Source organism: Eschscholzia californica, unplaced genomic scaffold (assembly GCF_041429995.1).
Source record: "Eschscholzia californica isolate CP2 unplaced genomic scaffold, dmEscCali1.0.p SCAF_1, whole genome shotgun sequence".
NCBI lineage: Eukaryota > Viridiplantae > Streptophyta > Magnoliopsida > Ranunculales > Papaveraceae > Eschscholzia > Eschscholzia californica.
The window spans coordinates 72,540,909-72,558,666 of NW_028238198.1; the positions used below are offsets into that span (position 1 = coordinate 72,540,909).

Sequence of the window (17,758 nt, forward strand, 5' to 3'; positions counted from 1 at the left end):
GTCATATAATGACTAACGTAAATCTTGGTCCATATGGGAAAAAAAAACTCAACAATGTGCCCATGGGTTATTTGCCATCTCATCTTTCACTTTACCCCTTCTCATTCCTACATTCTCTTATTCCTTTCTCAAATAACCTTCATTATTTCATGTACTTAGCAAAAACTCTTGCTCTCATCGCCATGAGCACCAACGAAGGTCTATGTCTACTCGCCTCAGAGTACCAATAACCCCATTAACTGAAATCATAATCGGTCATACACAAAGAGATGGAGGCAGAGAGAGATGGTAGAAAGAATCAAAATAAGTGCACTCTAACCTATCGATAGATAGACTAGACCCTCAATTTCAAACACCATTCAATCAACTTGAAAAAATTGAAAGCAAATATATATTTGGGGCCACTAGTCCACTACCCTAATTGAAGGAGGAAAAGAAAAGGTACTGTCTAATGTCAAAATAACCTAAACACTTCCCCACCTACCATATTTTTCTTCTTCCCTATTGGCACTATGAATATGGCTGACTTCAACATTAAATCATGATCAACCTATCAATATCAATCACTTTAACATGAGCCAAATACCAAGAAATTGTATAACTAGGGCAAGGATAAAGCTTAAAAGGATTCCATTCGTCCGATTTCAAATTCCATTTTCATACTCGTTCCAGGTTAAGTATGGGAGTTAATGTGAGTAATTTGGTTCTTCTAGCCAAACTTTTCGGTTCTACCTCCATAGTTGAGTGATCTATTTTAACAGTTTGTCATTTAACCACAATCTCTACCACCAATTGATAAGGATGTAATTTGTCGATTTGATTTTGTACTAGCAATTAGACGTGAACGGTCAGAATTTAGAGAGCAGAACTTCATTTGTTTCTCTCTAAATCATGCTCGTCCACGCCTAACTGTCAGTACAAAATTGAACGGATAGTCAGACAAACTACCACACCTCATGTACTTATCACTCATGATATACCCCAAACTAGGGGTGTACTCGAGTCGAGCCGAGTAGTAAGATGTTCAAGCTCGGTTCATGTATTTGACTGTCGAGCTCGAGCTCGGGCTCGTTCGAGTAATTGTCCACTTGTTCAAGCTCGGTTCGTATAAGTTTGAAAGAACTCGAGCTCGCATTGTTTTAAGCTCGTTTATCAAAATACTTCAAATTAAAACTTTTTAAATCATCAAAATACTTCAATGATCATTTGTCACATACAATAATAATGATTAATGATTCATATTCCGATAATTTTTTAATGGTTGATATTTCATGTACAAGTTTCAATAATAATATGTAATTATGTACTATACTATTATAAGAGTATGTTAAACGAGTTGTTCACGAGTAGCTCGTGATACACTAAAGAATGTTCAAGCTCGGCTCGTTTATGTAAACGAGCTTGATTTTGAGCTCGTGTTAAGCTCGGGCTCGTTAATATTCGAGTCGAGCACGAGCAATAGTCGAGTCGAGCTCGAGCAGCTCGTTAAGAGCTCGGCTCGTGTACACCCCTACCCCAAACTGTCAGTACAAAATTGAACGGATAGTCAGACAAACTATCACACCTCGTGTACTTATCACTCGTGATATACCGTCATAGTTAGTGTTTGTCCATTTCCCATTTTTTGAATTTGATCATCTAAATCAAATAGGCCTAAAATTAACCATAATATGTCATCCAGAGGAGTCAGACACTATGAGTTAGACAAAGCAGAAGCTAAAGTCTGACTCTTGTCAATTCAGAGTCAGACATTATGAGTCATACAAAACAACATCTAAAGTCTGACTGGGCCAAAAAAATCAATAGACAATTAGATCAGGCAAGACCATATATTCTTGTAAGTTCCAACACTAGATAAAAAGTTCAGTTTCTGGTTAAAGAGAGATGTATAGAGAGAGAGAAATAAACAATTAGATTAAACCAAGAACATGAATTCATATAAATTCACACATTCCCAAGTTCCATTAGAATAATGAAACTAAAAAGCACAAGAAACCAAAGGGTCTGTTTGGCATGTGATCAATCCATTAAAACATCAAATATCTTACTAGTTAATGTCTATTTAGAGAGAGAGAGAGAGAGAAGTCATCATACAATTAATGGAACTAAACCATCTTAATAGTAATAAAAAAAATTAAGCCAAGAACATATATTCCTATATAAATTTAGTCAATAATATATATATATATATATATAGAAAGAGAGAGAATAAATAAAAGATTAGAGTCTTATTCCTAGAGATGGCAACCAAAACAATTACAAGTCTTGGGTGAGAAAGAACAAAAACCAAAGGGTTTGTTTGGTATGTTGCAATTTATAGCATAACAACAAGGAGAAGGTAAACAAACCCCTTTTAAACCTCCACAACAATTACATATCCCACATACCTGAAAGCTACCAAGTCTTCTTCTACTCTCATTCAACTCTACCCAACTCACCATTCTTGTTTTTCCTTCTTCCTCTATCTTTGGCACCATCATCATTGACCCATTCTCCTCTTCCTCATCTAATCCCTTCATTTCCCCCAAAACAAACACATATTAATAATCACTCTAATAGCTAGCCCAAAACCAAGATCACTATTATTATAAAGTTAAAATTCCAGAGAGAGATAGAGAGAGACTTACATGAGCAGATCTTCCATGGCTGAAAATTAGGAGGAAATGGAACAAGATAACCCAAGACCCAGACATTTTAGAAAATGGGGTTTTAAAAAAAAAAAGTAAAAAATCAGAGAAGAATTCTATAAAAGTAAGAAAAGGGTTTCCTTTTCTTGGTTTACTACATGTAACTATATAATGGGTAGAGAAATGAAGAAAGTAAAGGTGGTGGTAGTGAGGGGTTTTTGAAGAAATTACGAGAGATCTGATCTGATTTTACTTGAGTGGAGTAAGATCAGATTAAAATGGTGGGTTTTGGTTGTGATTTTGAGGAAGAGGATGAGGTAGGGAAAGAAGAGGTTTTGGAAAGAAGCTCTTTTGGGTAGAAATGGTTTCTCAGATTCTCACAGACTGCTTTTGTTTTTCCATTTTTCATTTCTGTATTTTTGTAGAGAGAGAGAAAGAAGAGAGAGAGGCTGATGTGATATTTCCAGGCGGGTTTCTGAGGGTTTAATGTGAAAGTTTACTCGTACTATTAACCTTTTCACAGCTGTAATCACTGAACATAACAACACAAACAAAAAGGGTAGTTTCGTCCACCTGACAAAAACAGGCTTCAAAATTCAACATATCTTTTCGGACTAAACGAATCCCCAGCCTAACCCGCTCGATTCAATCCACAGGACAGGAGAGCTAGCTGTGCTTATCGGGCCGGGCCGGTCCAAGCCTGTGGTTTAGCAGGACCGGATCCGGTCAGACTGGGATTTAAGGTTCAATGGACTTGCCCAGCCCAACACTATTTCAACCGAGCATGATAGGCCTCGGTTGAAGCTCGGCACACGATAAACACCCCTAGAAAGAGCTTCAGCTTTATACATTTGACATTAAAATTTGTTTCTAACTCGATTAAATAGAATATATCAGAACACATATTTATGTTATATATTATATCCAATCTTGAATCGACCCATGGATCTAACACGAAAGTGTCCAATACAAAATAACCTAGATGGATCGAATCATATCCAAAGGTTCCGTAAACATTTTATTTGATCAGAAGCAAGAGTCATGCATTACTGATTGTGGCTTGTACAAAAACAACTCCTTCGGTTTATTTATTCTAATAACAGGAAAAGTATTAAAGATTACTCTGTCTTTGGAATGTCAGAGAGATAGAAAGAGAGAAGGTGTTGAAGGCTTGATGATCTACAATAACCACGAACTCTGATCGACCTTCCCTCCGGATTCAGAATCCATCTACGTCTTGCGCACCTTCATCCACACATACCCATCTTTCGTTGATCCATCATGCCGAAAAACCATTGAATAATCATTCAAAACCAAAACAAAAGCTTCGTTCTATTATGGAATGCAAAAGACGAACTAGATTTTTACTCTTACCTTAGAACTTAGAAAAGCCGTCACTTGACAATTATTGGTTCATCTACAAGGAAATAGCCAGACCGTTAGAGTAAGAGAAAATAAACGCTAACGGGATTGTTAAAGAACTATTAGATTATTTTGCTAGTCATTTGTCTGTAAATTAAGCTGAGAAGACAAAGCTATCATCCATGATAGGAAAAAACAAAATGGATGTGGAGTAGGAGATTCATAGAGTTCAATGACCTTAATATTATTGGATTTGGGCTAAAGGTCGGGGCAAGTTTTCTAGCTACAACTGACTTTAAACCTTGCATGGAAGTCCTAATGTCAAATATGTATATTTCGGTGTTTTCGCGTAAGGGCAGCTTGTCGGGGTCCATTACTATTATGTGAAACAAAGAAGCATGATCAGACATTTGAAAAGAACATATGATGGAAAGGATGCAGGGAAACTAAAAAAGCCATTATTTTGTATAAAGTAGATCTTACCAGATAATTCCAACTTGTTGAACTTCACTGACCCATTGCCTGAACCTGTATCCGAACGGCAACTTGATCAACCCATATTCGGAACTGCTTCCTTGTTTGTCTCCATAACAATTTTTCATCGCATCCAAGCATTTGTGAAGAGAGATTTCTAAACCAGATGGATGGGCGATGGTACCAGATGGGTGTTGTATAAATACATTAAGCAATTATTAGAGGTTTCAGCTTTTAAACCCACAATAATGTTGACGCTTTTAACTTCTTATCAACTAAACTTAGGTTCCAAAATTTTATTCAGTCCTAGCAGCTATACAGAAGGAGCTAAACAGAATACAAAGTTGAAAACTAGCATTTGACTTACAAAGACTGCTTTCAAATCTAAAATATACTGCTCAGTGTTTTCGATTTCTCCACGCCTCCACCGCTCATAGGTCAAATAGAACTTCACTACTTCATAACCAGGATGAACATTTTCAAGACTGCATTTTGAGAAATCTGTGACATCTCTCGGCGATACATTTGAACCTAGCTTGAAGTGACCAATGGCTTGTATTATTCCAGTTGCACACCTCTCAGTTGCATGGATTACATTAGGGTTGTCTTTTGCATTTTCAGCATGCCACTGCAAAAGTTCTTCTTGGGGCATTGCTGACGTAAATATCCAAAAGACGCGTGAGAAGAAGAATTAGACATGATAGTTTACAATCATTTTGAACACTGAGAACATTCAACAAGCATAATCAAAACTTAGGAGGTTGAACTACTAACCATGACACCATATACTTCTGGTATACTGAAGAGTTCAGCATCATTGCCAGAATCACCAAATGCGGGAGTGTTAATCGGTACTTTCCCAACACTCTTAAATTTCTTAAGCAAGTAAGCAAGAGCCCGTCCTTTGCCAGCACCTTGTGCTAAAATATCCAAATCCATACCTCCACTGTAAATAATTTTTGCGTCTATCTGGTAAACAAAAAAGAGAAAAATAAGAATATAACTAAAATGTAAAGAGATAATATAGACGATACCAAGCGCAATATTTTTGTTCATTGTTTAGATTATCTTTAATAAAAGAATAACAAAGATCTACACCGACTATTTATGTTCTCGATCAGGAAACTTTGGTCCATGTTTTAGTCATACCCCATGTTTTGCAAGACAGTCTGATAGTTCCTTTGTCACCTCTTTTGCCTTATCCTTCTCTACAGAAAAGCTAACTTTGTGTGGTCGTTGCTCTGTCTCTGCCTGCAGTATACTCAATTAGAACTACACCCAGACTCCAAAGTTTAGACGAAAACAAAATGGACTTGCATTTTGTTATGGCACCTCCCTCCAACCTGAAAAACATCGTCAAATACAAAGAGCAAGCAACAGAGGTCTAGAACCCACAAAAGCACACCTGTAAGGTCAATTGAGGAAACTTGGCAGTTTCCTCTGTAACGATGTTCCTACGATCCTATCCCACTTTTGGTTCAGGTATTGTTCCCAACCATTGTCGGGCACCATTTCTTCACCATATGTTATCTCGCTACCTACAAACATTATGGCTATATCTGGGGTTAACATTGGTTTTTCTTTCCTCAATTGCTTGTAAAGCGCAGGCGAACGCCAGTTGAGAAAACTAGCAGAGAATCTTGGCGGTAATTGGATTCCCACAAGGCATTGAATCTAAGCAACGAGATGTTATCTTCATCATGGTGATCAACCTACAGATAAAAACAACAAGTTCAAGATTACAATGAGTACTTAAAAAAGTTTGGGTTATTTTCCAAATAACCCCCAACTTTGTGACCAACTTCCTGCCTAGCCCCCTACTTTATCAAAAATATCCAAATGATCCCCTTTTTCAGATTTTGTTATAACATCGTTAACCAGTCACCATTTTTCTCTCCTCCATCTCATCACCTCTCTCTGCCACCTAATCTTCTCGTCACCTCATCGTCTTTACCGGTGAAGGTCGCTGACCGACCAATTTTCTGGTCGACGACCTTCAAACATTAAAAAAAAATTAATTAAATTTTTATCTCTCTCAGAAACTTTAAAGTTTGAAACTTTTAAAAGTCCGGGACATTAAAGTTTTTAATCATTAAGTTCGGAAACCTTTTTATTAAAAACTTTGAAAATCAGGATTTTTTTGTTAAAATCAAATTATATTATTTCAAATCTTAGCCGTCCAAACTAATGTTTGATATTACAATGAACGTTATATTATTTTAAGAGCTAAACTTGATTTTAGAATGAAAGCTCAGGACGTTCCCATATTACTAGCTATAATATTCCAATAAATAAAGTTTAATTTCTATGTACAAAGTATTATTTTAGAATTTAAGAAGAAAATAAAAAGGTAGGCTCCCAAAATAAATACTAAACACATAGACGTCTTCGACTCGCGTAAAAAGAATTAAAAGTAAAAAAAAAAAAAATCAATTGCTTATATGAAAAAATAATTTTTTTTTATAAGAGGTGAATGCTGTGGATATAAACAAATTATATTAGGAGTTCGAGGGGGGGGGGGGGGGGGGAGAGATTTGAGATAAGGAAAAATCAACAACATTAAAGAGATAAGAAAAAAAACATTTTTAGGTACACCCAAAGTAGGAATTCAAAGATCCACCTGTTTTGAAAGTCCTTGGGCCAGATCTTTGATTAAAAGTTCTTAATTTTTAATAAAAAATGAATAACGCGTTCTTTTAAAATTCTTAAAAAAAAGATCTGAACCAATAAAACGAAACTTTAAACTTCTTAAATAAAGGTCTGAACCAATAACACAAAACTTCGAAGCTCTTAAAAAAAAGTCGAAAACTTTAAAGGTCATAAGAACTTTGAAGATCTGTTAAAAGGTCTGAACGAATAACGCCCCCTAATAGAACTCTTATTTCATAGTAATATATTATATCAATTTCAACAAAAAAAAGAAAAAAAGAAAAAGGTCTTCCGCAGAAACCCCCAAACCCTAAAAGCTTCCTCCTCTCGCAACTGTATTCCGGGGAAACAATGGCAGCCCGTTCGTTCCCTCTCTCCTTATCTCTTTCTCTTTCTGACTTTTTATTCATCAATGCAATTACTTACTTGATCTTGTGTTTGATTTTTGTGGCGTAGCAGCACCAATGGCACGGTCGTTCCTACAAGCCGTTGCGACAAAAGAAGAGGTTGCTCCGCCGCTTAGAGTAGTTCAGATTGAAGGGCTGGTAATTTCCTTTAAGTCTTTCTTTAATCATTCGTGCTTAAATTAGGGTTGTTATGAACCTTGGAGAAATTTCATTATCTAGTTATGTTTTGGGTTAAATGAGACAATTTTATATTTTACGAAGTTAATTCCTAAAAATTTAGTAATGTTAATTGATTTTTTGTGTAGTGAGTTCCATTAATCAATGGGTCTGGTATTGCTTATTTATAAGCTTACACTTTTGCTCAAAATTGTCTAAAAGGCAGTCAAAATCTATTTTTCGAAGCTTGATTGATGGTATTTTTTCGGGTTCTTGCGTTGATACTAATACCTCAGTATAGTCTTGATGAGTTGTTGGTTCATTGCTAGTTTTCTCTATATAGTTTGTGCTTACTTACCTTTCTACATTTTCATCGTGTTTTAAGTTTTAACACTAATTCACTATAAAAATATATCGAAAGAAATAAACTATATAAATCAGGAAATTTAGGATGTGTAAAATATTAATTAGATTTTGAACCATAAACATGGCCAACTCTTTGACGTGTCCCCATGCTTCCCCTAGCTTTATCGCTGCACAGACTTGAGGCCTAAACATGTTTTTTAAACATGATTTATGAGACGAAAATGTTGTGTACTAAATTTTAGATATCAGGTATTCTTTTTTTTTTTAGTATCTTGTGAAGACTGTAGTTAGCACTTGCATTTTTGCGATCCATGTTTTGTAATGTCAATCGAGGTTAAGCAAGTATGGCTTATCTCAATATTATTTGTTGCTATATTTTCTTAATCAGGCCATCTTAAAGATAATCAAACACTGCAAGGAGTCGTCACCAGCTCTTGTTACAGGACAACTTCTTGGACTGGATGTTGGTAGTGTTCTTGAAGTGACCAACTGTTTCCCGTTCCCTGTATGTGAAGTTAAAGTGTTTTTAGTGTGAATTTTTCTTTATTAATGTCCTTAACCTGCAAATAGATATCCATACTTGCATCTGATATTTGCATAATGATCTGCAGATCAGAGAAGAGGATGACGAGATTGAAGCAGACGGGGCTAAGTACCAGCGTGAAATGTTGTTATGCTTGAGAGATGTTAATGTTGACAGCAACACTGTTGGATGGTAAGTTCTTGATTATGTTTTGTGGCATCTACATTTAGCAATAGCAGTACGTCGCTTTGTGTAATTCTAAGCTCAAACCACACACCTCCAGGCGATATGTTTGGTTTACTTATTTTCAAATTATCCACGTGTCATGTTTGTATTGTGATTCATTCACATGGATTATCCAACGGATGAAGGAAATAAGACTTACCCATATCTCACATGCTACATTAGTATAAAGCAGCTCTTAACTTTGCTCTCTGTTGATTTTTGTATTAATAAGAAAAAGGGGAGCTGTTTACACAGTCCAAAATGGACCTTAAACTTTGCTAAATGTTGGAAAAACCATGCTGTTGTATCCACTTTCTGATGTCAACACTACCAAACCTAAGGGGGTATATTTTATATCTCTGGAGTGCACATGTCTTGTAGGAGTACTTTTTTGTACACTGGTGGCTAGTCGTCAGTTTCAAGCATGTTCTCTACGTCTCTACTAGACTACAAGTACCTTTTTCATACACTGGTGTCTGAAATTTGATGTTTTATTTCCATTGGCCTATGTTCATGTCAAGTAGGATGGTAAGTGCTCCTGGTGTTTTTTTATTGTTAGGTTGACCTTAAGGATTGTCACACGATGGCCAGTAAGCTAGAACCTTATCAAAAACCTATTTCCTTGTGAAGTATCTGGAGAGTGGTTATTCAGTTTATCTCCTTATCTTTTCATCAGGTATCAATCAACTTTGCTAGGGTCTTTTCAGACTGTGGAACTGATTGAAACGTTTATGAATTATCAGGTAATATTTATTCGACAAGTAACTAATTTTAGTAAAGATTATTGTGCATGTTGAACCAAATATGTTATCTTTATCTCGTTTGTGTGCTCCTAATTTTTAGGTATCTATCTTTTTTGCTAATTATAGCTTGTTTTCCTGCATATGCATTTCTTATATTTCGATTTATTATGGCACACTGACCGGGTACGGTAGCTGTATATATTGTGTTATGATTATTGAAAAATGAGGTATTTAGCTGATCTTTTCTCTCTGCAGGAAAATATAGATCGATGTGTTTGCATTGTTTATGATCCTGCGCGGTCCGATCAGGGTGTTTTAGCTCTCAAAGCACTGAAACTATCTGATTCTTTTATGGATCTTTATCGCAACAACAATTTCACTGGAGAGAAGTATTGAACTTCTACCTCAATATAATTTTGTTTTAATCGCAATGGTATCTCATGTATAAGATTAATAATCTGAAACTCATTGCTGTCCCTGTTTCAATAGGTTGAGGGAGAAAAACTTGTCATGGGTTGATATTTTTGAGGAAATACCTGTAAGCTTCTTCCGCTTCCTTACTTCCCCAATAGGTTAAATACGAAATTAGTTGCTTTATTATGTTGAATATTTTCTAAATTCTTCAGTCCCATTTCCTTATTCAGTTATTTGTAACAGTAGGGTTTTGATTAACTGACGGAGGAATGGGTTTTGGCTTGATTTTGTATCCTTCGGATCTAATTTTTTTCGATTAGGAAGACTTCATCTTCAAAAGTTCATTAGTGCTTCTTGTTGTATTCTTCCACAGATAAAAGTTTCAAATTCTGCCCTTATTAGTGCCTTCATGACAGAACTCGAAGCTGATTCTCCTGTCACTCAGGTTTCTTATTTTGTTGGAGTCTATTCAGTTTGTCAGTGATTTCGTCAGTTTCGTTTTCAGTTTCATTTGATAACATCCATTTTTTGGCAGTGTGATTATGATCGTCTACACTTGTCAACAAAGCCATTCATGGAGAGAAATGTGGAGTTCCTGATTGAATGCATGGATGACCTTTCGGTGGAACAGCAGAAGGTTAGTGTTCTCTTTCGCTTGAATGTTACAAATATTTTACACTGAGCGGTAGCACTGCTAAATGCTTTTGGTTCATGCAGTTCCAATTCTACTACCGGAACCTCTCTCGCCAGCAAGCGCAACAGCAAGCATGGCTTCAAAAGAGAAGGTATATAATTGGATATTATTGGTTAGCCATTTGCTTAAGTTACGTGTTTTTTTGAGGGAAGTTCGTTTCTCTAGACCATCATTATAAGCTTATATGGTTTCTAGAGGATGGTTCCTTTTGTTGTTCTTGTATTATGCTCTCGGTTATCCTGCTAAATTCCTGCATCTCGCACTCAGATCTCCTGTTGTTTAACGATTAATGTATGTTCTACTTAGGTCTTAGTTACTGTTTTGTCGTTTAATATTTGACTTCTCTGTCTCTCTCTTCCTCTCTTCCATTTTATAGGGCAGAGAACATGGCACGTAAAGCTGCAGGAGAGGAACCACTACCAGAGGAGGATCCTGCAAACCCCATCTTTAAGCCAGTCCGTGAACCTCCCCGTCTGGATAGTTATCTCCTAACAAATCAAATATCTAACTACTGCAACCAAATCAATGGGTATGCTACTCTTCACTAATTTAGCGTCTAATTTAAGCACAATCCCTCTTTTCTTAAAAACTCTCTTGGCCCCTGAACTTCTTAGCTTTTGAGTTTTGAGTATTAACCAATTGGCTTAATTCCCAACCCTTGAAATACTTCTTCTGAAACTATAGATGTGATGTTGAACGTTTCCGCTGCACGGTCACCATTCTGACGCACCCCTCCCCCAACCCAAAGCTAAAGTTGTACAAACACCATTAATTCTATCCTGTCCGAACCCCATGTTCTACATCATAAGTTTCTGTTGGGCGCACTAATGCACAAGATTTTGGATCAAATCTTGGGCATGCTTCCAGTAATCCAGCATAAGATTCCGATGCTTTTTTTTTCCTACAAACTCACACCTACATTATTTGGACTCTGAATTTGATTTTCCGTTTCCTCGTTATCTTCTTAAGAAGATTGTACCCCGTTTTCTTTTTCTCTATCAAGTCCGTAACACTTGTCAACATTTAACTTGTGCAGGGTTGCTGGCCAGAGTTTCAGCAGATTGTATCTGATGAAGGCTCTACAAGAGAACTGATATAAAGATTGACCTGATTTATAATTGGGTCATCATGTTTGTTGCGAACTTCTGTTCAGCCAAGAATGCGACATTTTCTCAAGAGGATCTTGTTTAAACAGAAGTCATGGTTAATCTTAATTTGGCTATTGTGCTTGACATCAGCCCACTTGTCTTTACGCAGATTGAACAATTTTTAAGCAATTTTGTTAGGGTTAGATACACCCAAAATACTATCAACATCATTTTATTTAATACAACTTTGTTCGTCAACTTGCTCTTTTTAGCCCAAATCCTTGAATCATATTTTAGTTTTTTGCTTATATTAGACATGCTATGTTTCTACTCGGAAACGTGCACCCGTAATGACTTTTTTTATGCCGTGCTACCGTGTCCAAGTCGCTAGCAATAGCCAATGGGTATCCAACCCTCTTGTGAACCTAAGAAGCTGAGCTGACACACTTGTTTGGTTTCCCAAATGTGACTAGAAGACCATTTGCCCTTCCAGGCTAGGGTCGAAAGGGGTTTTTAATGGAATTTGATAAGTAAGGCGAAAATAATCACACAATATCTTTCATTTCACCATATCTACTTGACATAGTAAGGAAGGTTAAGGCCATAGAGAAGGAAGTAAGCCCAAATAACACCTGAAATTCCTCCAAAGAAAAATCCTCCTGTGAATTTACCCCATCCCTCAGCCGTCTGCAACTGATCTGGTTCCTTCTTCCTCCCTGTTAGGGTTAGCGAGGGAGCTGTAGATGGCTCACCTTCTTTAAAGGAGGCGACTCCATAAATTGTCAAGCACATACTTAGAATGACAACGAGACCGCCTGCAGCTAGAGACCCGGCTTGACCAGCATATTCTGTATTTCTCAAAGGCCCTGCTTTAACAAATGGGCCTACTAAGAGAAACCCATGGGCTAGACCTACTTCAATACCTCGGAGAAGAGGGTTGACTGCCGTCCGGTAGGCGGGGAGGTTGGAGAGGTACCAAGCTACCAATGGACTTGATGTCACTGGTGTTTCTAGGCTTCCGATGAATGGGTCGCCATTGATGGGTTGAACCACTTGATAAGTTGGCTACAAAATATATCGTGACAAGAAAAGGAAAACATTATTCACATTATATACCGCTTACGTAAATTTTTAATTGATTGTTATTTACATTAGCGGATAATACGAGCATTCTGCTAACGATCCACATACAACATTTACAAATTCTTCATCAGACAACACGGGTTAAATATATTGACGCATGTCCAACTATTCGTGCGAAAAAAATTTGAAAAATTAAATTTGATAAAAAAATAAAGAAAAGCAAAATAAAATTAGTGGTCTATACCTTGTCAGTTTGGACAGCTTTAACAGTGAAACTAGGGTTTCTCCTAGAAGGTAAGCCCCTCAATGGAGATCCTGAGATACCTTTAGGAGATACCAATCCCTTAGTAATGTTTGATGAAGTAAAGTTGCCCCTTAGCTGACTTGCCATTGCTGAAGCAGCCATTCTCACTAAATGTTTGTCAAAATACTTTTTTTTTTTTTGATGAAGGAAATGTTTGTCAAAATACTTGAATTTTATTTTTGGAAGTTCTTTTCTAGGGTTTCCTTCAAATAGAACTAAGCAATAATAGTTAAGAGGGTTTTAGATTTGGAGGGTAAAGAGAGACCACAAATATACCACACATTTGATTTGTTTGAGATGAGGTGTTAAAACCAAGACATCTCATTGGTTGTGTTCTATTTTGTGGTTTTTGAGACCTTATCCCTTTATCCAAAATATCAAAACACATTCTGTAGGTATTTGGCACATGCTAAGAGCACCTCCAATGCAAATAAAAAAAAAGATCAATATTAGTAGTTTCTGTCAAATTTTTATTGGGGTTTTCATTTCTATATAGCGAAAATAGAGATCATCAATTCTTTTGTGTCTCTGATGTAAAATTTTGTTTTGATTACTTATGTGATATAGTTAATTTCGTAAATATATAAATAGTTGTTTTGAAATATCTAAAGACTTAATTTCTATTAGTTCAAATTCAAATATTAATAAGTTGGACAATTAGAGATATCTCAAGATAACACTTTAGAATTAGAGTGTCAACTTTCGATGTCTCTATTTTTTGTTTGGAAGACGACTACGATCTACGTATGTCGTGATATTTGACATTTGATACATCATAGATGAGATAAGCTCGATAACTGCCCACTCAAACATTAACAACACCGGGAACATAATCCCAATTCAAATAACCAAAGACTCAATCTTATTTGGGATTCGAACCTGGGACCTCCAGGGATTTCTAGAGTTTATGTCAACACCTTGGAACCACTTGGGCCACCAACTGTTGACTAGATATCTCTATTTAACTACTTCTATGTCATCTTAGAGATCCAAATTGAGCGTAACATTAGAGAGAATAAAAAAATAACTCTAAAAATCTTATGACACTTAAACTTTTTAAGATCGCGAGTCTCGCATCGGAGATGCTCTAATCGTTGCGGGAACAAAAATTGAAAAAGTAGTTTATAAGATCTTATGGGATAAATATATGTTGGCCCATTTATTTTGAAGTTCCTAATATTTCTCTTTTTTTTTGCACAAAATACTTATAGTGTGTTTGGATGACGGAATCAAGAATTCTCGGATTCATGAGTCTTTTAGATTCATGATTCCACGGATTCATGAGTCTTTTGGATCATGATTACACAGATTCATGAGTCCTTTAGATCATGATTCCACAGATTCATGAATCCAAGTAATAATTTTTTGTTTGTTTGACAACTAATAAAAATCCTATGATTTATTATTATTTGAGTATTTTTAACGCTTCTTTACAAAAAACATTGAAGAAACCTTGTTTTCAAAACTCGTTTCATTCGATAACCCTCTGTTTTCTTCATAAATTTTTTTCGTAACTTTTTCCGAAAGCCGTTTTTTCCTCGAAATTTTTTTTTTCAAAAAAAACTTTTTTTTCCCTGAAATTAATTTTTTCAACAACCATTTTTTGGGTAACCAAGATTTCATGGAATTTTTTTTATCACGAAAGTCATTTATTTTTTCGAAAACCGATTTTTCCTGGAAAAAAACAATTTCGGGAAAAACGACCTTCATGAAGTAAAACAATTTTCAGGAAATTTCAGTTGTCGGAAAAACGGATTTCGAGAAAGAAAAAACACTTTTCAAGAAAAAAAAAACGATTTTTCGATTAAAAAACGGGTTTGGAGAAAAAAAAAATTTCAAGGAAAAATCTATTTTCAGGGGAAAAATCGGATTTCGGGAAAAAATTATTTGGGAAAGAATCGATTTCTGAAAAAAAAATCGGGTTTTGGGAACAAAACGATTTTCGGAAAAAAAAAATCTTTTGAAGACTAAATGATTTTTGGGGAAAAAAAATTATATTTGGAAAAAATATTTTAATATAATTATTTTGTAGAACACAATATTTTTTTTTGTTGATTTAAAATTTGAAATCTAGGTTTATTAATCCAAAATCCTAGCAAATCCTAAAAGGTAGGGTGAGATTTTATCCAATACAAATTTTGAAATTAGGAATCTTTAGGATTCAAGAGTGCTAGGAAGATTCTTGGTAGCCAAATAGACTAAGGATTCTTGATTCCTACCAAATCCCACTTGTGATAGGAATCCTACTTAAGAATCTTGCGATCAAGCACACCACTAATTTATTTTCTTTCATTTTTTTTTTGGGTATGTATTTTCGCTAGTAACATGCAAATTTTGACCAATTAAGTTTGCCCCTATATGACTTAGGAGATAACTTTATTGAGTGCCCTTGAACTACCTCAGTTTGTGGCCATGCAAAGAGGAAAACATGCCAAGAACAATTTTGGGGGGGCGCCTATAGATGCTCTCAACTTTATTTTGAGTAAAAAAAATTAACATGTTTGTCGGTTACTTCGTAATTTTCATCTTGGCCACTACCTTTGTACTTTACTACCATTTCTAACCATCACTACCAGCCACAATAGCCTCCAACTACAATCATCACCACTATTTTTTGGTCTATCTTTCTTCCTCTGTTTCCTTAATATATATATATATCTCTCTGTGATGATGTTGAATAGTAGTTTTCGGTTATCTCTTAGATGATGAAGGATCAACATAAGATGATGAACTTTCCTTGTATGATTTAGTGAAACAGAGTTTGCAAAACTTATGAACCACTCTGATGCTTATGTCAAGAGGGTGTTTTTGCAGTTAAATAAATGAATTAATTCAAAGTCTGAGTTAAGAAATTGAACTTTCGATCTCATTTTAGGGCAAATTAGATATGCTTGTACAGACATGGTTGGTTGGTTGTGATGCTCGTCTAAGATGGTGTGGTGCTAAGGCACAGACTTAGACGCCAACCATATGTCAATGGCTGTTAGGAGGATAATATCCCATGATGGCATATCTTCTAACAGTTAACGATCTGTGTATAGATTTCACAAAAAAAAAAAAACGATCTGTGTATAGAAAACAAATTTTTGGTGTATTCTAGCTTTCCATGTCATATAACTAGCTCTGATATGGCTATTGCTTGGAGCTCGGGCATATCGAGCTTAAATGATTGTTCATTCTCTTCTCTAGGTCTCAGATCGAGTAATCTTTGCTCGAATCTACCTTCTTGTATCTCGAGGCAAGACGACGCTCAAGGTTCGAGTTGACTTCTGCAAACCTACCTCCATTGTTGTTCTAAGATCTGGAGCAAAACTCTTACCAGCGCTAACCTGATTTTTCTCCAAGTTAGAGCAGGGCTCAAGGAACCTAGGTAATTCTTGTCGATCTCCTATGTCAGGGCTTAGGTGGCAGGGTTCTGTCGGATCCGCCTCCCTGATGACTTGGATGTGGGTTGCCATGAGTATCTGACTTTTTGACTTGGTCAAAACTGGTCAATATTTAACTTAGCTTTATGAATGACCTTCTCTTTGTCTGAGAAGGGGAATCAATCCCCTCCGTTTGGGAAATAGTGTTTATCTCCTTAAGAAACTTTTTCCTTTGCTTGGATAAAAGGAGAGAAAAAGAGAGACAAAAAAAAAAAATGAAATAATACTGGTTGTGGTGGTAAAAAATAGTTGTGGCCGGTGGTTGTGATGGTGGCGAAAGTTGTTATGTCGTCCTGGTCAGAGGTGGTTGTGGCGGGTGGAGTGATGATGGGTAAATATAAAGATTAGAGGATAAAAATATAGTCGACCACTTTTTAGTGTAGTGGTAATTGACTGGTTGGACAACCGTTTCGTGACACGGAGGCCACATGTGGACCCTGTGGAATTGAAAATCCAGATTTTATTGAAAATGCCATGGAATGAGTATCCCAGTCAATTTGGGAAAAGAAGTTTGGGTTATTTCCCAAATAGCTCCCAACTTTGTGACTAGCTTCCTGCCTGACCTCCTACTTTAGCAATAATTTCTGTATGACCCCCATTTTCAGTTACCGTTACTCTCTCACCTCCATCTCATCACCTCTCTCTGCCACATCATTGATCACGCCACATCATCGTCTTCACCGCCAGGGGTCGCCATCCGGCCAAATTTCCGACCGGCGACCTTCAATTTTTTTTTATTCTTTCTCTCCTCTCTTTTTTTAAAAAATATTTTTTTATTTCCTCTCTCCTCTCTCTCTAAACTCCGGCGAAGGGGGTTTCCCTTCGCCGGAGGTCTGTCGAACAGACCAGGTCAGTTCATCACGAACATACCCTGATTTGGTCTGTTCGACATACCTCCGGCGAAGTGAAACCCCTTTCGCCGGAGTTTAGAGAGAGAGAGAGAGGAAAAAGGAAATAATTTTTTTTTTTTAGAAAGAGAGCAGAGATAATAAAAAAAATTAAAGTTCGACCCCTGCCGGTGAAGGATGTGGCGTGATCAATGATGTGGCAGGCATAGGAGATGAGATGGAGGAGAGAGAGTAACGGAAAGTTAAAGATAACTGAAAAAGGGGGCCATACGAGAATTATTGTTAAAGTAGGGGGCCAGACAGGAAGCTGGTCAAAAAGTTGGGGGCCATTTGGAAAATAACTTTGTAGTACAAAATTAGGTATAGGTTG

At 36.4% G+C, this 17,758-nt stretch overlaps 2 protein-coding genes and 1 pseudogene across 4 annotated transcripts; 1 reads left to right on the forward strand and 2 right to left on the reverse strand.

Moving 5' to 3' along the window:
- Positions 1–2,228: 2,228 nt before the first annotated feature.
- On the reverse strand, positions 2,229–6,366 carry LOC147568930 (sucrose-phosphatase 1-like; annotated as a pseudogene).
- Positions 6,367–7,251: 885 nt separating this feature from the next.
- TIF3H1 (translation initiation factor 3 subunit H1) lies at positions 7,252–11,986 on the forward strand. 2 transcript variants are annotated; one of them, XM_086655363.1, is made up of 12 exons: positions 7,252–7,473; positions 7,569–7,657; positions 8,430–8,546; positions 8,653–8,756; positions 9,466–9,532; positions 9,788–9,921; positions 10,022–10,070; positions 10,320–10,391; positions 10,482–10,583; positions 10,664–10,731; positions 11,017–11,169; positions 11,677–11,986. In XM_086655363.1, the coding sequence occupies exons 1-12, from the start codon at positions 7,464–7,466 to the stop codon at positions 11,732–11,734; spliced, it is 1,023 nt and encodes a 340-aa protein (XP_086511489.1). In that variant the 5' UTR covers positions 7,252–7,463; the 3' UTR covers positions 11,735–11,986. The 2 variants fall into 2 exon arrangements, with proteins under 2 accessions (XP_086511489.1, XP_086511491.1); XM_086655365.1 differs by having other exon boundaries at positions 7,572–7,657.
- A 284-nt stretch (positions 11,987–12,270) lies between these two features.
- Positions 12,271–13,361, reverse strand: PSAL (photosystem I subunit l). 2 transcript variants are annotated; one of them, XM_086655367.1, is made up of 3 exons: positions 13,264–13,361; positions 13,056–13,224; positions 12,271–12,793 (listed from the first exon to the last, which is right to left on the reverse strand). In XM_086655367.1, the coding sequence occupies exons 2-3, from the start codon at positions 13,215–13,217 to the stop codon at positions 12,302–12,304; spliced, it is 654 nt and encodes a 217-aa protein (XP_086511493.1). In that variant the 5' UTR covers positions 13,218–13,224; positions 13,264–13,361; the 3' UTR covers positions 12,271–12,301. The 2 variants fall into 2 exon arrangements, with proteins under 2 accessions (XP_086511493.1, XP_086511492.1); XM_086655366.1 differs by lacking the exon at positions 13,264–13,361 and having other exon boundaries at positions 13,056–13,249.
- Positions 13,362–17,758: the final 4,397 nt, after the last annotated feature.

Bases quoted from the DNA above. Each gene is read 5' to 3' on its own strand.
- PSAL (XM_086655367.1), bottom strand. From the start codon at position 13,217: ATGGCTGCTTCAGCAATGGCAAGTCAGCTAAGGGGCAACTTTACTTCA. The intron at 12,794-13,055 runs GTATAGACCACT...TATATTTTGTAG, and splicing joins AAGCTGTCCAAACTGACAAG to CCAACTTATCAAGTGGTTCA.
- TIF3H1 (XM_086655363.1), top strand. The intron at 10,071-10,319 runs GTAAGCTTCTTC...ATTCTTCCACAG, and splicing joins ATATTTTTGAGGAAATACCT to ATAAAAGTTTCAAATTCTGC. The intron at 10,584-10,663 runs GTTAGTGTTCTC...TGGTTCATGCAG, and splicing joins TTTCGGTGGAACAGCAGAAG to TTCCAATTCTACTACCGGAA.